The sequence below is a fragment of the Geotrypetes seraphini genome, chromosome 1, assembly GCF_902459505.1.
Source record: "Geotrypetes seraphini chromosome 1, aGeoSer1.1, whole genome shotgun sequence".
Taxonomy (NCBI): domain Eukaryota; kingdom Metazoa; phylum Chordata; class Amphibia; order Gymnophiona; family Dermophiidae; genus Geotrypetes; species Geotrypetes seraphini.
In genome coordinates, this window is record NC_047084.1 from 309205860 (window position 1) to 309222569 (window position 16710).

Here is a 16710-nt window from a genome sequence, read left to right on the forward strand (position 1 = left end):
TATTTTTTTCATGACTGAAGAATTTTGCTTATTGAGAAACATACACATCCTGGAATTTGTTCTGATTATATTATTTTTTTATTTTATTAATTTTCATTTTCATAATCAAACAAATGATTCATTTTAAACAGTTACAAAAAAACAACTGATATTCATCAATAGAAATTAAATCATTGGAAATTTTTTCACTTTGTACTGTTAATTAGTCCACTATAACAAAGGATGAGCTATAAGAAAAATATCGGTGTAATTGTTATTCCAAATCATTCATGGGAAAACAGAAGGATGAACCTGAATCACAACTAGGCCACTTATTTATGAGCCTTCCTCTTGCAAGTTAATCGGATTACCAGCAACAATCACCTCTTTAGCCGAGATAAATCTTAACAATTGTGAAGATTCAAAAAAATACATATCTAGTTCCCTGATAATTAACTAAACATTTACAAAGAAATCTAAGCACAAATGTTGCCCCCAATTTTAACACCTGATGACGAAGAATCAAAAATTGTTTCCTCTTTTTTTGATTCACTCTGGATACATCTGGGTACATTCTGATTTTACATTTCATAAATTCTTTATCTTTAAATTTGAAAAATATTTTCAACAACCACTCTCTGTCAGATTCTATTGCTAATGGAACAAAAAGTGTGGCCACAGATGGCTGATCAGAATCTGATTTTTCTAAAATATTAGTCAAATCAAGCATATCTAAAGTTTCTATACCGGGAGCCTGTTGTTCTTCAGCTATCTTCTTCTTTCCAGTTGGAAGATAGTAAATTCTCACTACCGGTGGGTAGGAGGTTTGTGGTATTTTCGGAACTTCTGTGAGATACCTTTTGAACAAGTCAAGTGGTGGTACCGCTATCAGTTTAGGAAAATTAATTAACCTTAAATTTTGTCTTCTTGACACGTTCTCCAGCATCTCAAGTTTAAAGTTAATATTCCCATTATCTTTCATCAATAGCTGATTTTGCACTGTCAAAGTATCTAGTTTTTGTCTATGGTGCAGAGATTCTGCTTCCATTTTATCCACTCTTTGATGTAATTGTGTAGTCTCCAGTAGCAATCCAGAGCTGTATGAAGTTAAATTCTGCATCTGGGTTCCCAATGAGGATTGCAATTTGGAAATAGCTTCCCAAATTGAGTTCAAGTCTATTACTGGGGGCTTTTTTAAGGGAACTATTGTAAAAGGTTTAATTTGCACAGTATCTGTAGATTGCTGCTCTAAAGATTGACTCTGCCGGTCCCCATCCAAACTCACAATCTCACGCAGTGGCAGTTGTGTTCCTGCGGTGGCTAAAACGTGTTGAACAGCCTGACCTTCCCCTTCTTCGCTGCCATCCGAGTTTGCCGCGTCTCTAGCCTCACTCGCCGCACTTGACGACGAGCGTGGGCGTGGTTGTACTGGCGTGCTACGCTCCTCCGGGGAGAAGCTGACCGCCTCAAAGGAGGCTCTAGAGTTCCCCGATGAACTCCCGCCTCCAGCCAAGGCTTTCTCCTCCGGTACTCCGCTTAGGCGCCGCTCGACAAATTGATCCATCGGACCAGGTAAACTTACTCCTGATCCGGGCTCCGAAGGATAAACCCGAGTCTTCGATTTTCGTTTCACCATCGTTACCAACAATGTTCCGACAGCGTTCCACCAAGCTCCCTCAGGACGCCATCTTAATTAGGCTCCGCCTTCTATATTATTTTTTGTAATCCGCTTTGATATTGTAAAGGTGATCACAAAATTAAAATGCTTCACTTGGGGGCTGCATCAGGACCATGTGATTTACATATACAATTTGAGCGGTATACAAGGAGTTCTGTACAAGAACAAATTCAAGGACTTCAGTTTCTGTAAAAAGTCAATTTTTATAAGAAGTGCATATCATAATCCAAAGCATTGGAAATAGAACAGTTGTTCTAAATTAGGTAGTAAGAAAAGCATCCGATAACTTGATTTGCTTTTCTTTGATGAATCCCTTTTTAGATTAATGAAACAAAATATACTGGATGATGACATACACTCCTTCTACAAACTGTTTTTCAGAAACTGAAGTCCTCAGATATCTTATAAAGAACTCCTTGTACTACTTAGATTATAATCTCACTATACTTTCGACCTGGTTTACAGCACAGCACAACTACTCATGAAAGATCTGCAGAGTCCACAAAGAGAAGTACTAAACATTCCACAGGCATAGAGTTCCAGAACAAGGCAGAAAACCCCACAATTCGCACATCAGCAACGCTTCTTCTGTGAAAATTATTAAGAGGAGGAAAAAGCCTCAGATCCCCCCCTCCACCAAACCGAGAAACTCAAGTTGAAAACAGGTGGAGTTTTACAGGGTGTAATAAAGTCACTGGCATAAAAAACCTCCTCAATAATATTTCAGTAGAGAAATAGAGGCTTCTTCACTTCATGTCCAGCATCTCTCCTTCCCTCCCTCATCCAATCCAATTCTCCTCTTGCTCTTCAATGGGTCATTAGCAGCCGGCAGCGATTTTCACACACTGCCTGCTGCTAAACTGGAAGCCTCCCCTCTGCAAAGAACTTTGGATTGTGCAGTATAGAAATATATAAATAAATAAATCAGTGTGCCATAATGGCATCCCATATTGATAAGGAGGATGGGGTGGGGGTGGGGGAAGGTATCTTCTGCTGGAAAGATAAGGGGAAATAAAATAAAATAAATTGGTGCTTATGTAAATGGAAAGCCTAAGCAGTTATACATGCTATGTATGTTATGAGATAACTGCCACACATACGGGCACTATGCAGTGGCATAGTGAAGGTAAGAGGTGCCCGGGACAGTGGCACCCTCCTCTCTACCCCCCTGCTCCTTCCCCATACCCCACTCATGCCCTCACTTCCCCCCACACCTCTAAATCTTTGCCAGTATGAGCAGCTTCTCCGACCTGCTGCTTCTGTCAGCATTGGCTTTCCCTCTGATGTCACTTTCTGGCCCCATTGACCCAGACGTGATTTCAGAGAGGAGCCAGGCTGGAGAAGTTGCTTGTGCTGCCAACGATTTAAAGACTGCAGACCGTTAGTTACGGTGACATCAAACACAAAAACTTTCCAAATAAGAAAGTCCCGAAGGAGCTGTCCGGAGGACCATCAGCTAATCAGATTTTTAGGATAGCCCTAATGAATATGCATGAAAGAGATTTGCATGCAATGAAGATGATAGGAGTGCAGATCTGCCCCATGTATATTCATTAGGGCCATCCTGAAAACCCGACTGGCTAGTGGTCCTCCAGGACAGGGTTGGGAACCACGGCTTTAGATAGAACTTAAGACAAAATTTTATATTGAATCTTGAATTTTACTGGAAGTCGGTGAAGGCAGTAATGGAGTAATATGATCTCTCCTTTTAACCTTACATAAAAATTGGACAGCAATGTTTTGTAAAGGCTGTAACCTTTTTTAAATTAGATCTAGTAGAGCCCATATTAACATTACATTCTCTCATTCACATTCTCTTTACCTTTGCATTTAGATTATTGGAAAATGGCAAAATTGAAGAAATTTCTAATTGACCTAAGCTTTCAAAGCATAAAAATATCCATTCTTGACAACATTAGAAACTTGCTGTATAAAATAATCAATATGCACTCCCAGATGTCTGAAGTAAGAAAGAAACTGAATTGGATAAACATGAAGGCTGGGTTGCATTCATGCCTGATGAACTTCCCAGACCCCTACTTGTCATGCTTGTCTGCTGATTAGATTGTAAGCTCTTCTGAACAGGGACTTTGTCTTGAATGTTCTAATCTACAGCGCTTTAAAAATGATCAGTCGTAGTAGTAATATTGACCTGTCTGTCTCTGTACAATGCTGTGTGAGGTTAAGAATGCACAATACAAATGATTAATAATAATAAAAATACAAGTATACGGTGATCACAGAAAAAGATCAAGAACAGATTCTTGGGATTTCCAATAAAGATAGAAAGTGACAGATGCAGAGTCACTAATGGAAAGAATAAAAGAAGCAGACAGCCATGATGACATGGATCTGGATAGCTTGAGTCCATTAGTGGCTCCTTTTACGAAGGTGTTCTAAGCGCATGCACCGGATTAGCGCGCGCTAACTGAAAATCTACTCCCTGCTCAAAAGGAGGCAGTAGTGGCTAGCGCACGCGGCAATTTAGCGCACGCTATTCCATGTGTTAAGGCCCTAACGCGCCTTCGTAAAAAGAGTCCTAGGTGTCTGCAGACACCTAGTTGGGGCAGTGGTATAAGCACAACATTTTATGTTTAAGTATCTTTATTGTCATTGTTAAATATAGCCATAGAGAATATCATCCCATCATTTCAGCACAGAAAATCAGAGAAAACATACAATAATAATACACGGTATCAAACAATGACTCTTTGAATATAAGGATACGTATCAACATAACTTGTCCCGCATCCAACCTATCTAAATATCCCCACCCTGTTCTCCTGTGCCAAATATCAACTGAAAGGAACAGTTCACAACCAAAAAACACAACATTTTAAAACTGCTCTCAGCATGGTGTGTGGTCTTCCAGCACAGGCCTGCACTCAAGGCCTACTGCATCTTAGACCCTTCATCAAGAAATATATGTTAGAATGGTTTGGACTCACAGTGCTCAAGGCCCTGCATCATGCTAACTAATGCTGCAGCAGTAGCCAAGGATGGATAGAAAATGGAGATTGGGTTGCAATGGTGGTGAGGGAAAGGGAAGGAGAGATGAGATGCTGGACACTTTGGAGGAGGAAGCTAGGGGAGGGTAGATGCTTAACTAGGGGGTGGCGAAGAGAGGGAGGAAAAATGGCCTTGAACCATCCCCAGGGCAGGGCATACAGCTGAAGGTTTGCCAAGGACACTTTACGTAAGAGAAGATAAAATGGTACATGAAAAAATGCACAACAGTACTGAAATAAGAACAGAATAAAAATGGAATCTAGGGTAGAATGATTGGAAGAAAAACCTGACTACAATAGTTCAAAAAGCAAGGCAGTAGTAGCACATTTAATCAAAGCATACAGAACAAATGTAGGCCTAATCTTTGATTTCTCTAGTAGGGTCATCCTTGTCATCAGTGCCATTTGTCTTAAGAAATAGGTCAGCATTTTCTCCCCTCATCATTTCTAAGCTTTCTAATGGTGTACTGTGTTCACTCAAATCTTTCAGAAGAAAAATGCCATTTAGCAGCCCAGAAAGTTTTGGGCATCTATCAGCATTAGTCCATCTTTTCTGACCATTTGCACCTGCATTTTCAAGTTTGTGTCCACTGACAGAACTTATACTGAATGACAGATCAGCACATGCTTCCAGCTCTTCTGAAAGATGTTTTATTCCTGAAGACTGACTAAATATTTTGTAAACATCTTCCTGTATTTTATCTGTCTTGCTAGATACTGTACAACATTTATCTTCAATCAATGTACGAGAGTTCTCATCGCCACTCTTTACTGATATGGTTAGCAAAGGATCCCTGTAGCCCTGTGAAGAGTCTGGAGATGATACTTTTTTATGTACTATATCTTTTTCAGACACATCTGTGGGAGCAAAACATATATCCACAGGAGACTGTGAAAGCAACTCAGCTTCTCTTGATCTCTCTTTCTGAGAGTGAAACTCACAGTTAGTCATTCCCTTGTGCTCAAAAGCACCAGAGTGTACATTGCTCACAGTTAAAGAGTTTGTAACACCAGATACTTGGCACAAATCAAACTTTCTTCTGTCATCAATACTTTGGAGGCTTTCTGCATTTGCATGCATATGCTGTTCTATGTATTCTGATTTTGAAGGTTGCAAATCAAGAACAATCACAGGAGAGCCACAGTGTACAATTCTGTCCATCTCCATGGATGCTTTATCAACAAGCAATACCTCACCATTTACAGGAGATTCAGATGGTGGCATATCTGAAATCAAGTCATGTTTTCCTTGCCTGTTTGCCATCTTTTCAGAATCTTTTACCCCATTTTTGACCACTTTCCTTTCAGAATTTGGGGGACGATTGCTACCTTCTTGCAGTTCTTCCTCTTCTGAATCCGCAAAGTCAAAATTATCTAAAAGGTTGAAAGTAATCCCTGCAAAGTGCTGTAGTGAATCCCCAAAGTCTCCTGCGACAGTTAATGTGTCTTTCATAGTAGCTCTGCCTGCAGAAGCAAAGCCATCATCAGTACCCTCAATGCCATCACCTAAACTTTCTAAAACCATTCTAGGTGAAAGCCTACAGACTGAGGATGCAGCAAGAGGAGAAACATTTGGATCTCTCATACCATCAGTCAGCCTAGCTTTACTGCCATTTTGAGTATTTTTCTGGAAAACACAAATTTCCTTGCCATTTTCTGAATAATTGAAACCTTCCAAGGATGAGGTGTTTGGGATTTCAGTGAATTTATTCACATTGGATTCAGATGTTTGGTTTTTTTCTTTGTATCTAGAGACATGTTGATTACCTATTGATTTATATTGTGCCCCATCACTTTTCCCAAGTGTCAAAAGCCAAGGAGCTACATTCTGACCCCAGGAACTCTGCTGGCTTTCCACAGATCTATTGCTACAAGCAATACTGTTTTCGTGCGGCTGCTGAGGTGTACAGACATAGACATTATCTTGACTGTGGGGTTCCTGCAAACCGAGATGCAAGCAAGGGACTTTCTCCTGGTGCTTCTCTTCTATATAGTTGGATGGATCAGTTGGCCTTTGTGGTAAATAAATATTCCATTTGCTTTTAGAAATGTTACATTTCATTGATAAACTACTGGGAGGATGTAGTTGCTGTATATGTTCACTGCTTTCTTCTAGAACAGTATTTGTACATCCATCTATAGCAATGGATGACAAATTTGTTATATTTTCTCTTGACTGAGCTCCAGGATGACATTGTGCAACTCCTACACTATTCTCTTCAATTACTGATGATGGGTTGGATTTCAAGAGTGCTAAAATCTTTGCTTTACTCCTTATATTTTGTGAGACAGACACGCCACTAGTAGTTTGGAAGTCTCCTGCTAAACAATGAATAGGTACTTTGTCTTTTAATTGCTCAGCTGCAACATCTACAGTAATAGGATGACTGCATTTTTCATTCCCTCCTACCTTTTTTGGAAAATCCATAGAGGAAGAAGAAAGTAGGGAAGAGAATGCCATTCCAGGCCTCTTGCTTGATGTAACACTGTTTCTCCAAATTGCATTTTCAGAGGTAGAAAACAATGAGGAAGTGAGATGAAAAGCAGAAGCAGCAGCATAGGGTCGCTTAGTGGGAGAGGAAATGGCTGGTGCATGGATCTCATCTGCTGCTTTCTTTGGGACTTCACGTGGTCCTTGAAAACCCTAGAAGAGCAAAATACATTGCTGGTTTTACATTCCTTCAAATACATTTAAGCCTTATTTTTAGGAGCAGGCAATGATTACAAATTTTAATCAAAATTAATCGTGGTATTTTAATTACATAATTAAATCACACCTGGATGGCTTTGGTAATAGTAAATTTCCACATCGCAGCCTGTATGGAAATTTTTTTAATCTACTGAATATAATAAAAAGTTGCATACACACACTTCCTTACCACAACACATTTCTCCCCTTCCCCTCACCTCTCCTCCTACATCCTTCACCAGTACATACACTTGAGTGTCTCTCCTTCTGCTGCTAAAACTGCTACCCAAGGATGGGGGGGGGGGATAGGGATGATTTTGGTTTTCTTATAATTGTTAATAAGTTAATTGTTTGGGTATTTGGGGGTGGGATATTTGATTTGAATTAGTTTCTGTTAGAATATTAAGTGATCTTGAAGTATAAAAAGTTTTTTTTTATCTTATTTGCACTTATTGAAAATTTTAAAATGTTTTAAAAATTAAAAAAAAAAACCCTGCTACCCCTGACACACAGACACCTCTTTCTTTCCTCTTCTGCTGCTGCTGACTTCAGCACACAGGTCCAGCAACTCACCCCCCCTCCCGCATTCACATTAACAGACCTGACTCTTCACAGGGTCACTGGCAGCCATTCCTACATGGAGATATGATACAGAAACCTAAATATCTGAAAAGTATTAATATAGAACCAAATCTTTTCCAGAGAAAGAAAAATGGTAAAACTAGAGGACATGAATTGAGGTTGCGGGGTGGTAGACTTGGGACTAATGCTAGGAAATTCTTTTTCATGGAGAGGGTGGTTGATGCCTGGAATGCTCTGCCGAGGGAGATGGTGGAGAGGAAAATGGTGACAGAATTCAAAAAAATGTGGGATGAACACAGAGGATCTCTAACCAGAAAATGATATAAATTGAAGAACTAAGGTTGGTACTGGGCAGACTTGCACAGTCTGTGTTTGTATATGGCAATTCGGTTTAGAATGGGCTGGGGAGGGTTTTGGAACACGAGGACGGTGCTGGGTAGACTTTTATGATCTGTATCCTACAAACGACAAGATAGTTTGGATAGGCTGAAGTGAGCTTTGCCGGTAACTCCAGTAGTTGGAAATTAACGACAGTACTGGGCAGACTTTACGGTCTATGGCTCAGAAATATCAAAGAAAAAAGGCAATTTAATCATGAACTTATAATGTATGTAACTATTGAGCAGACTGAATGGACTGTTCAGGTATTTATCTGCTGTCATTTACTATGTTACTTGGAAATGATGTCGATGCCTTCCCTGTCATATTCCACTAAGGCAAAAAAGGAAGTTTATTTATTTATTTAATTTTCTATACCATTCTCCCAAGGGAGCTCAGAACAGTTTACATAAATTTATTCAGGTACTCAAGCATTTTTCCCTGTCTGTCTCGGTGGGCTCACAATCTATCTAATGTACCTGGGGCAATGGGGGGATTAAGTGACTTGCCCAAGGTCACAAGGAGCAGCGTGGGTTTGAACCCACAACCTCAGGGTGCTGAGGCTGTAGCTTTAACCACTGCGCCACACACAGCAGAGGGATGGTTTCTGGGTCAGCCACAGGAAGCATGTGGGAATTGCTGCCACTGCCAAAGACCCTATGAAGAGCCAGATTGGTTAAGGTAAATGTAGGGAGGCGGGGGTAGAAATGCTGGACCATAGGCCAGGGCAGAGGGAGAGAAAGCAATGCTGGATGACAGAGGGAAATTAAAGTTTTTGATCAGAGTTAAACAATGTAACTGTAGTTAAAATGTTAAGAAATTAATTGAATTATTTGCAAACTAAATGCCCATCCCTATTTATTTTATAACAGGACACTTAAATGAGAAGTACAAAAAGGTATCTACTGAAAGCCTGTTTTATAAAGACAACATAAGTGCTTATGTACCTTTATAAAACAGGCTCCCAGGGCACAAATTTATACCTTGGGAGGACATATGAGAAGTGGAAAAACAGTGGTCTAAGCTGAAAGGAGCGATAAAAATGGCTACGGACCTTTATGTGAAGAAAATAAATAAAAACAAGAGAAAAAGGAAGCCGATATGGTTCTCCAAACTAGTGGCGGAGAAAATATAGGTAAAAGAGTTGGCGTTCGTGAAATATAAAAAACCCAAGAAGAGGAGAGCAGAAAGGACTACAGGGTGAAACTGAAAGAAGCCAAGAGAGAGATACATCTGGCAAAAGCACAGGCAGAAGAACAAATGGCTAAAAATGTAAAAAAGGGAGACAAAAATTTTTTCAGATATATTAGTGAAAGGAGGAAGATGAAAAATGGAATTGCTAGGCTAAAAGATGCTGGGAACCGATATGTGGAGAATGATGAGGAAAAAGCAAATGTGCTAAACAAATACTTCTGTTCTGTGTTCACAGAAGAAAATCCTGGAGAAGGACCGAGATTGTCTGCAAAGTTACACGAGAAAATGGAGAAGATTCTGTGCCGTTCACGGAGGAGAGTGTTTATGAGCAACTTGAAAAACTGAAGGTGGACAAAGCGATGGGACCAGACAGGATCCATCCCAGGATACTGAGGGAGCTCAGAGAGGTTCTGGCTTGTTCAACAAATCTCTGGAGACAGGAGTGGTTCCCAGGGATTGGAGGAGAGCGGATGTGGTCCCTATTCACAAAAGTGGTCACAGGGATGACGCGGGAAACTACAGGCTGGTGAGCCTCACTTCGATTGTTGGAAAAATAATGGAAGTGTTGCTGCAAGAAAGGATAGTGTACTTCCTTGAATCTAATGGGTTACAGGATCCGAGGCAACATGGCTTTACAAAAGGTAAATCGTGCCAAACGAACCTGATTGAATTTTTTGATTGGGTGATCAGAGAGCTGGATTGAGGACATATGCTAGATGTAATTTACTTAGATTTCAGCAAAGCCTTTGATACAGTTCCTCATAGGAGGCTGTTGAACAAACTTGAAGGGCTGAAGTTAGGACCCAAAGTGGTGAACTGGGTTAGAAACAGGCTGTCGGACAGATACCAGAGGGTGGTGGTTAATGGAAGTCGCTCGGAGGAAGGAAAGGTGAGTAGTGGAGTCCCTCAGGGTTCGATGCTGGGGCCGATCCTGTTCAATATGTTTGTGAGTGACATTGCTGAAGGGTTAGAAGGAAAAGTGTGCCTTTTTGCAGATGATACCAAGATTTGTAACAGAGTAGACACCAAAGAGGGAGTGGAAAATATGAAAAAGGATCTGCAAAAGTTAGAGGAATGGTCTAATGCTTGGCAACTAAAATTCAATGCAGAGTAATGCATTTGGGGATTAATAATCAGAAGGAACTGTATATGCTGGGAGGTGAGAAGCTGATATGCACGGACGGGGAGAGGGACCTTGGGTGATAGTGTCCGAAGATCTAAAGGCGAAAAAACAGTGTGACAAGGTGGTGGCTGCTACCAGAAGGATGCTTGGCTGTATGAAGAGAGGCATAGCCAGTAGAAGGAAGGTGGTGTTGATGCCAATGTACAGGTCATTGGTGAGGCCTCACTTGGAGTATTGTGTTCAGTTTTGGAGACCGTATCTGGTGAAGGACATAAGAAGACTTGAAGCAGTCCAGAGGAGGGTGACGAAAATGATAGGAGGTTTGCGCCAGAAGACTTATGAGGAGAGACTGGAAGCCCTGAATATGTATACCCTAGAGGAAAGGAGGGACAGGGGAGATATGATTCAGACGTTCAGATACTTGAAGGGTATTAACGTAGAACAAAATCTTTTCTAGAGAAAGGAAAATGGTAAAACCAGAGGACATAATTTGAGGTTGAGGGGTAGTAGATTCAAGAGCAATGTTAGGAAATTCTACTTTACGGAGAGGGTGGTGGATACCTGGAATGTGCTCCCGAGAGAAGTGGTGGAGAGGAAAACGGTGACTGAGTTCAAAGAAGCGTGGGATGAACACAGATGATCTAGAATCAGAAAATAATATTAAGTATTGAACTAAGGCCAGTACTGGGCAGACTTATATGGTCTGTATATGGCCGTTTGGGGGAGGATGGACTGGAGAGTGCTTCAATGGCTGGGAGGGTGTAGATGGGCTGGAGTAGGTTTTGATGGAGATTTTGGCAGTTGGATCCCAAGCACAGTACCGGGTAGAGCTTTGAATTCTTACCCAGAAATAGCTAAGAAGAAAAAATTTAAAAAATTTAAATTGAATCAAGTTGGGCAGACTGGATGGACTATTCGGGTCTTTATCTGCTATCATCTACTATGTTATGTTACAATGTACATGTATGTGTCTACTTATAAAATAAACATATCATAACTCTTCCCAAACTATGGCCCCAGAAATGCTTACAGGCAGCATTGTTCATATACTTAGGTGGAATGACAGGAGTGCCAGCATACACAACACAAGATAGAAAGGAAGTCTAAGAACCACAGAAAATTTTATTGGAGCAAGTGGCCATGTTTGAGGAAACTGCCTGCAATGGAGGACAAATATTTGGAGTTCCCTCAGTCTGTTATTTCATTGGCAGCTGGAACTGGTACATAGTGCCTTCACATAAAACAGAGAATCACAACTAGCAATGTCAGGGTTCTAGTGCTTGGAACCATGTACATCATATGCAAGACTTTCAGTTTCAGGATAGCAAGGCAGAAGCTGCTGCCTGATGGGAGTCCCCCAAAAGAGCCTGAGCTAAGCTTGCTTGAAGTAGTGAATAGTAGTCTTCCCAGTACTGTACCCGTGAAGGAAGAGTGCTAAGATGTAAAGTGCTTATTCTGACAAGTTGTTCAGCTTCTTTTTCTTTTTTAGAAGCCCTCTTATTATGAAGAGCTTTCGTTCTGTTCTTCAGTTGTACTCTGGTTTCTGTTTTCATAAAATTGGCTCAATTTGAAGAGAATTTGAATGGAGGGGGAGTTATGTCAGCTAGGCAAATGAAAAACACAAAGCTGATTACTCCCACAGGAAATCTTCATGCAGACATGAATAAAAAAATTTTTTTAAGGCTTTCAGCTAGAGGACATCTCCAGGCATCAAGTGTGCTTGCACTGCCCTGCATTTCTATGGTGAAAATTAAAAATTGCATAGTCCAACTTTGTCTTTCATTTTCTTTCATACTTGTTTATTTAAATACACTAAACATGCTCCTGGAACAAGAAATTTGTTTTCCCATACATTTTTAATGCTCAAATTCAGTGGCTCCCAACACTGCCCTGAAGACACACCTAACTAGTCTAGTTCTTAGAATAATCGGTTATAATAAACGTGAAATGTATTTGCATATATTAGAGACCCAGTGCATATAAATCTCTCATATACTTATCATTGCTTTGAAGAAAACCAAACTATTTATCGGTACCTGTCGAGCCTCCATTTTTTCTGTTACAGCACCTATGACCTGGAACTCCCTTCCATCTTATATCAGAGCAGAACAAAATATAGACAAATCCAAGGGTAGTTTAAAGTGCTTTCTTTTTAAAGATGCCTATGAGTAATTTATCCTTTCTGCCATTTTGAAGCCTCTTTACCTTTACCCCCACCCCCTCCCGCCCTCCTTGTTTTCTTTTCTATACAAAATTGTAGTTCTCCCTCCTCTCCCTTTGTTTGCTAGCCTACCCTATTTCTAGTTTGCTATATTATGTCTCATTTGTTATTTGGCGTTAGTCCCCCCTCCCCATTTTTAAAGCTTTGTTTTACTGTACAACGCTTCGAATTTCCGTAAGCATCTGAAAACTTGGTGTCAGGTCAAAAGCGCGCTGGGACAAAGGCGCGCGCAGACAATTGAGCGCAGCGCGGAGGTGTGCGCCGCAGAAAATTACTGTTTTTACGGCTCCGATGGAGGGGGCGTGGGGGGAACCCCCCCACTTTACTTAATAGAGATAACTTAATACTTAATAACCCCCCACATTTTACTGAAAACTTCACTTTTTCCCTGTTTTTAGGGAAAAAATTAAGTTTACAGTAAAATGTGGAGGGTTACAACCCCCCAAACCCCCCACAACGCCGGCGCGATCTCTATTAAGTAAACTGGGGGGGCTCCCCAACAAAACCCCCCGTTGGAGCCCCTAAAAACTGTAATTTTCTTCGGCGCGCGCCTTTGTCTTGAGTCCGGAGAACATCCTAGTGGCCATTCGCTGGACTGACTCAACTCGAAGTACATCTTTACGGTAATGTGGCCTCCAGAATTGCACACAGTACTCCAGATGAGGTCTCACCATGGCTCTGTACAGTGGCATTATGACTTCAGGTTTACGGCTGACGAAGCTTCTATTGATACATCCCATCATCCGCCTTGCCTTGGATGAGGCCTTCTCTACCTGTTTGGTAGCCTTCATGTCTGCCAAACAGGTAGAGAAGGCCTCATCCAAGGCAAGGCAGATGATGGGATGTATCAATAGAAGCTTCGTCAGCCGTAAACCTGAAGTCATAATGCCACTGTACAGAGCCATGGTGAGACCTCATCTGGAGTACTGTGTGCAATTCTGGAGGCCACATTACCGTAAAGATGTACTTTGAGTTGAGTCAGTCCAGCGAATGGCCACTAGGATGGTCTCCGGACTCAAGGGTCTCTCATACGAGGAAAGACTGGGCAAGTTGCAGCTCTACTCTCTAGAGGAGCGCAGGGAGAGGGGTGACATGATTGAGACATTTAAGTACGTCACGGGTCGTGTCGAGGTGGAAAACGACATATTCTTTCCTAAGGGACCTTCAGTCACAAGGGGGCACCCGCTCAAACTCAGAGGAGGGAGATTTGGTGGTGACACCAGGAAGTATTTCTTTACAGAAAGGGTGGTGGATCACTGGAACAAACTACCGGTGCAGGTGATCAAGGCCACTAGCGTGCTCGACTTTAAGAATAAATGGGACATCCACGTGGGATCTCTACGTGGGTCGAGCAGCACTCTGACTTAATGGGGTGGGATAGTGGAGTGGGCAGACTTGATGGGCTATAGCCCTTTTCTGCCGTCATCTTTCTATGTTTCTATGAACCGAAAACTTGGCTTTTCTCTAAAATGTAACTTTTCTTTCCCTCTCTGGCACACTAAGCTCTCTAACCTCTCTTTATACTTACTTCTATAATTCCATGGGAGTTCCTTTCTATCCCAACCCCTGTAAACCGTGCCGAGCTCCACGTTGTGGAGAAGATGCGGTATATAAACCCAAGGTTTAGTTTAGTTTATGATTAGCATTTCATCAAATTTTAATAAAACCATGAAACTATTTAACGGCCTCTTTTACAAAGCCACGCGGCAACAGCCTCAAAGCCCTTTAAATCTCTATGGGCTTTGGGACCGTTAGCGCAGTGCAGCCGCTATGGCGGCTTTGTAAAAGAGGCCGTAAGGTGTGCAATCAGGAATGGCTTGGGAAAAAAACCTGATACCGATTGTTCCAGATTGTTGTACTATGCATTTCCCCCTCAATTATTTCTTATACTCTTACCAGATCTTTATGTCTATTGCATGGCTGCCATCTTCACATTCCTCCCATCTCTTGCCCATGACCGGACACCACTCATTCACAGTGCTTGCTATTGCACTGCACCATTGCTCTGGAATGCCCTTCCATCATCTCTTCCATTGCAGCCATCTTTCAAAAATATTAGGTCTGTGCTAAAATCATCTCTCTTCACTAAGGGCTTCAGGGGGACTGGTGGAAATCGGGAGAAGATTAATGTCTGTAATTCTGCGACTCTTTTATCCTCTTTCCGATTTAACTTACAAATGCTTCCACTACATCCTGTAGTACTGATTTCCACAAATCTCTTCTGTTTATTCCTTTTCCATAACATTGTTGGTGCTTTGAAATTTAGGGCTCCTTTTATCAAGCCGCGCTAGCGGGGTTAACACGCGTGACTTTTCATCACGCGCTCACCCCCCGTGCTGGTCAAAAACTACCGCCTGCTCAAGAGGAGGCAGTAGCGGCTAGCGTATCCCGCAGTTTAGCGCACGTTATTATGCGCGTTAAACCGCTAGCGCGGCTTGATAAAAGGAGGACCTTAGTCTGTAATTCACATTTTATCATGAAAAGCAGTAAAGTAAATTCAATAAACCACTTCCAGTTTCAGCAAAAGCACTCACTATACAATTATAAAGAATATACATGGCATTAAAAAACATACAGTAGGTTTTCTTTTCAAGCCAACCCGCTGCTGCAACTGAGGTAAACCAAAGGGTTTCAAACTATGACTGCTTGTTTTAGGAGATTCTTTCTTCTTAGGTTTGTCATTAGAATAGTCTTCTGTGAATTTTTCATTTTCAACTGTGATTAAGAATCTATCACTTTCCAAGTCATCTCCAGGTTCCACCTAATGAAGAAAATTATTCTTTTAAGTTCTATGACATATTTTTAAGATACAAATAGGGGGAATTCATCAAGGGGTGCCTAAGGTTTTAGCACTTGCTAAATGCTAAGACGCTCATGGAAATATAATGGGCGTCTTAGCATTCAGTGCATGCTAATCACTAGTGCCCCTTGAATAATTCCCCCATAGAAATAGTAAAGCATGCAATTACTGCATTACTGTCATTATTGCAATTAAATATTATAAAAATTAAATTGTGCCTTTTTTATATATTGAATTAAAATTATTTACTACAATTAGTTTTGATAAAAGAAATACTATGAAAAAATAAACAAGAAATAATATCATTATCTACATAGAAACAAGATGGCAGACAAAGGGCAAATGGCCCATCTAGTTTGCCCATCCGCAGTAATTATTATCTCTTTCTCTCTCCAAGAGATCCCACGTGCCTATCCCAGGCCCTTTTCAATTCAGACACAGCCTCTGTCTCCACCACCTCTTCTTGGAGACTGTTCCATGCATCTACCACCATCTTTCTGTAAAAAAGCATTTCCTTAAATTACTCCTGAGCCTATCACCTCTTAACGTCATCCTATGCCCTCTCATTGCAGAGTTTCCTTTCAAATGAAAGAGACTCGACTCATATGCATTTACATTATGTAGATATTTAAATGCCTCTATCATATCTCCCCTCTCCTGCTTTTCCTCCAAAGTATACAGACTGAGATCTTTAAATCTATCCCCATACGCCTTAAGATAAAGATCACATACCATTTTAGTAGCCTTCCTCTGGACCAACTCCATCATTTTTATATCTTTTTGAAGATGCGGCCTCTAGAATTGTACACAATATTCTAAATGAGGTCTCACCAAAGTCTTATACAGGGGCATCAATACCTCCTTTTTCTTACTGGCCATACCTCTCCCTGTGCATCCTAGCATCCTTCTAGCTTTCGCCGTCACCTTTTCATCCTGTTTGGCCACCTTAAGATCATCACATACAATCATACCCAAGTTCCGCTCTTTTGTTGTGCACATAAGTTCTTCATCCCCTAAACTGTACCGTTCCCTCGGGTTTTTGCAACCCAAATGCATGA

The 16710-nt window shown here is 41.1% G+C and overlaps 1 protein-coding gene across 6 annotated transcripts in view; it reads right to left on the reverse strand.

Moving 5' to 3' along the window:
• Nucleotides 1–2935: 2935 nt before the first annotated feature.
• ZGRF1 (zinc finger GRF-type containing 1) overlaps nt 2936–16710 on the reverse strand; it is a 57335-nt gene continuing 43560 nt past the window's right edge. For 5 of the 6 annotated variants that reach the window (XM_033955708.1, XM_033955670.1, XM_033955660.1 and 2 more), the window contains 2 exons: nt 15428–15613; nt 2939–7309 (listed from right to left, as the gene is read on the reverse strand). In XM_033955708.1, the coding sequence (XP_033811599.1) occupies nt 5024–7309; nt 15428–15613 (2472 nt within the window). In that variant the 3' untranslated portion in view covers nt 2939–5023. Of the gene's footprint in view, nt 7310–12049; nt 12235–15427; nt 15614–16710 lie in introns of all 6 variants that reach the window. The other variant, XM_033955698.1, reaches the window with a different exon arrangement.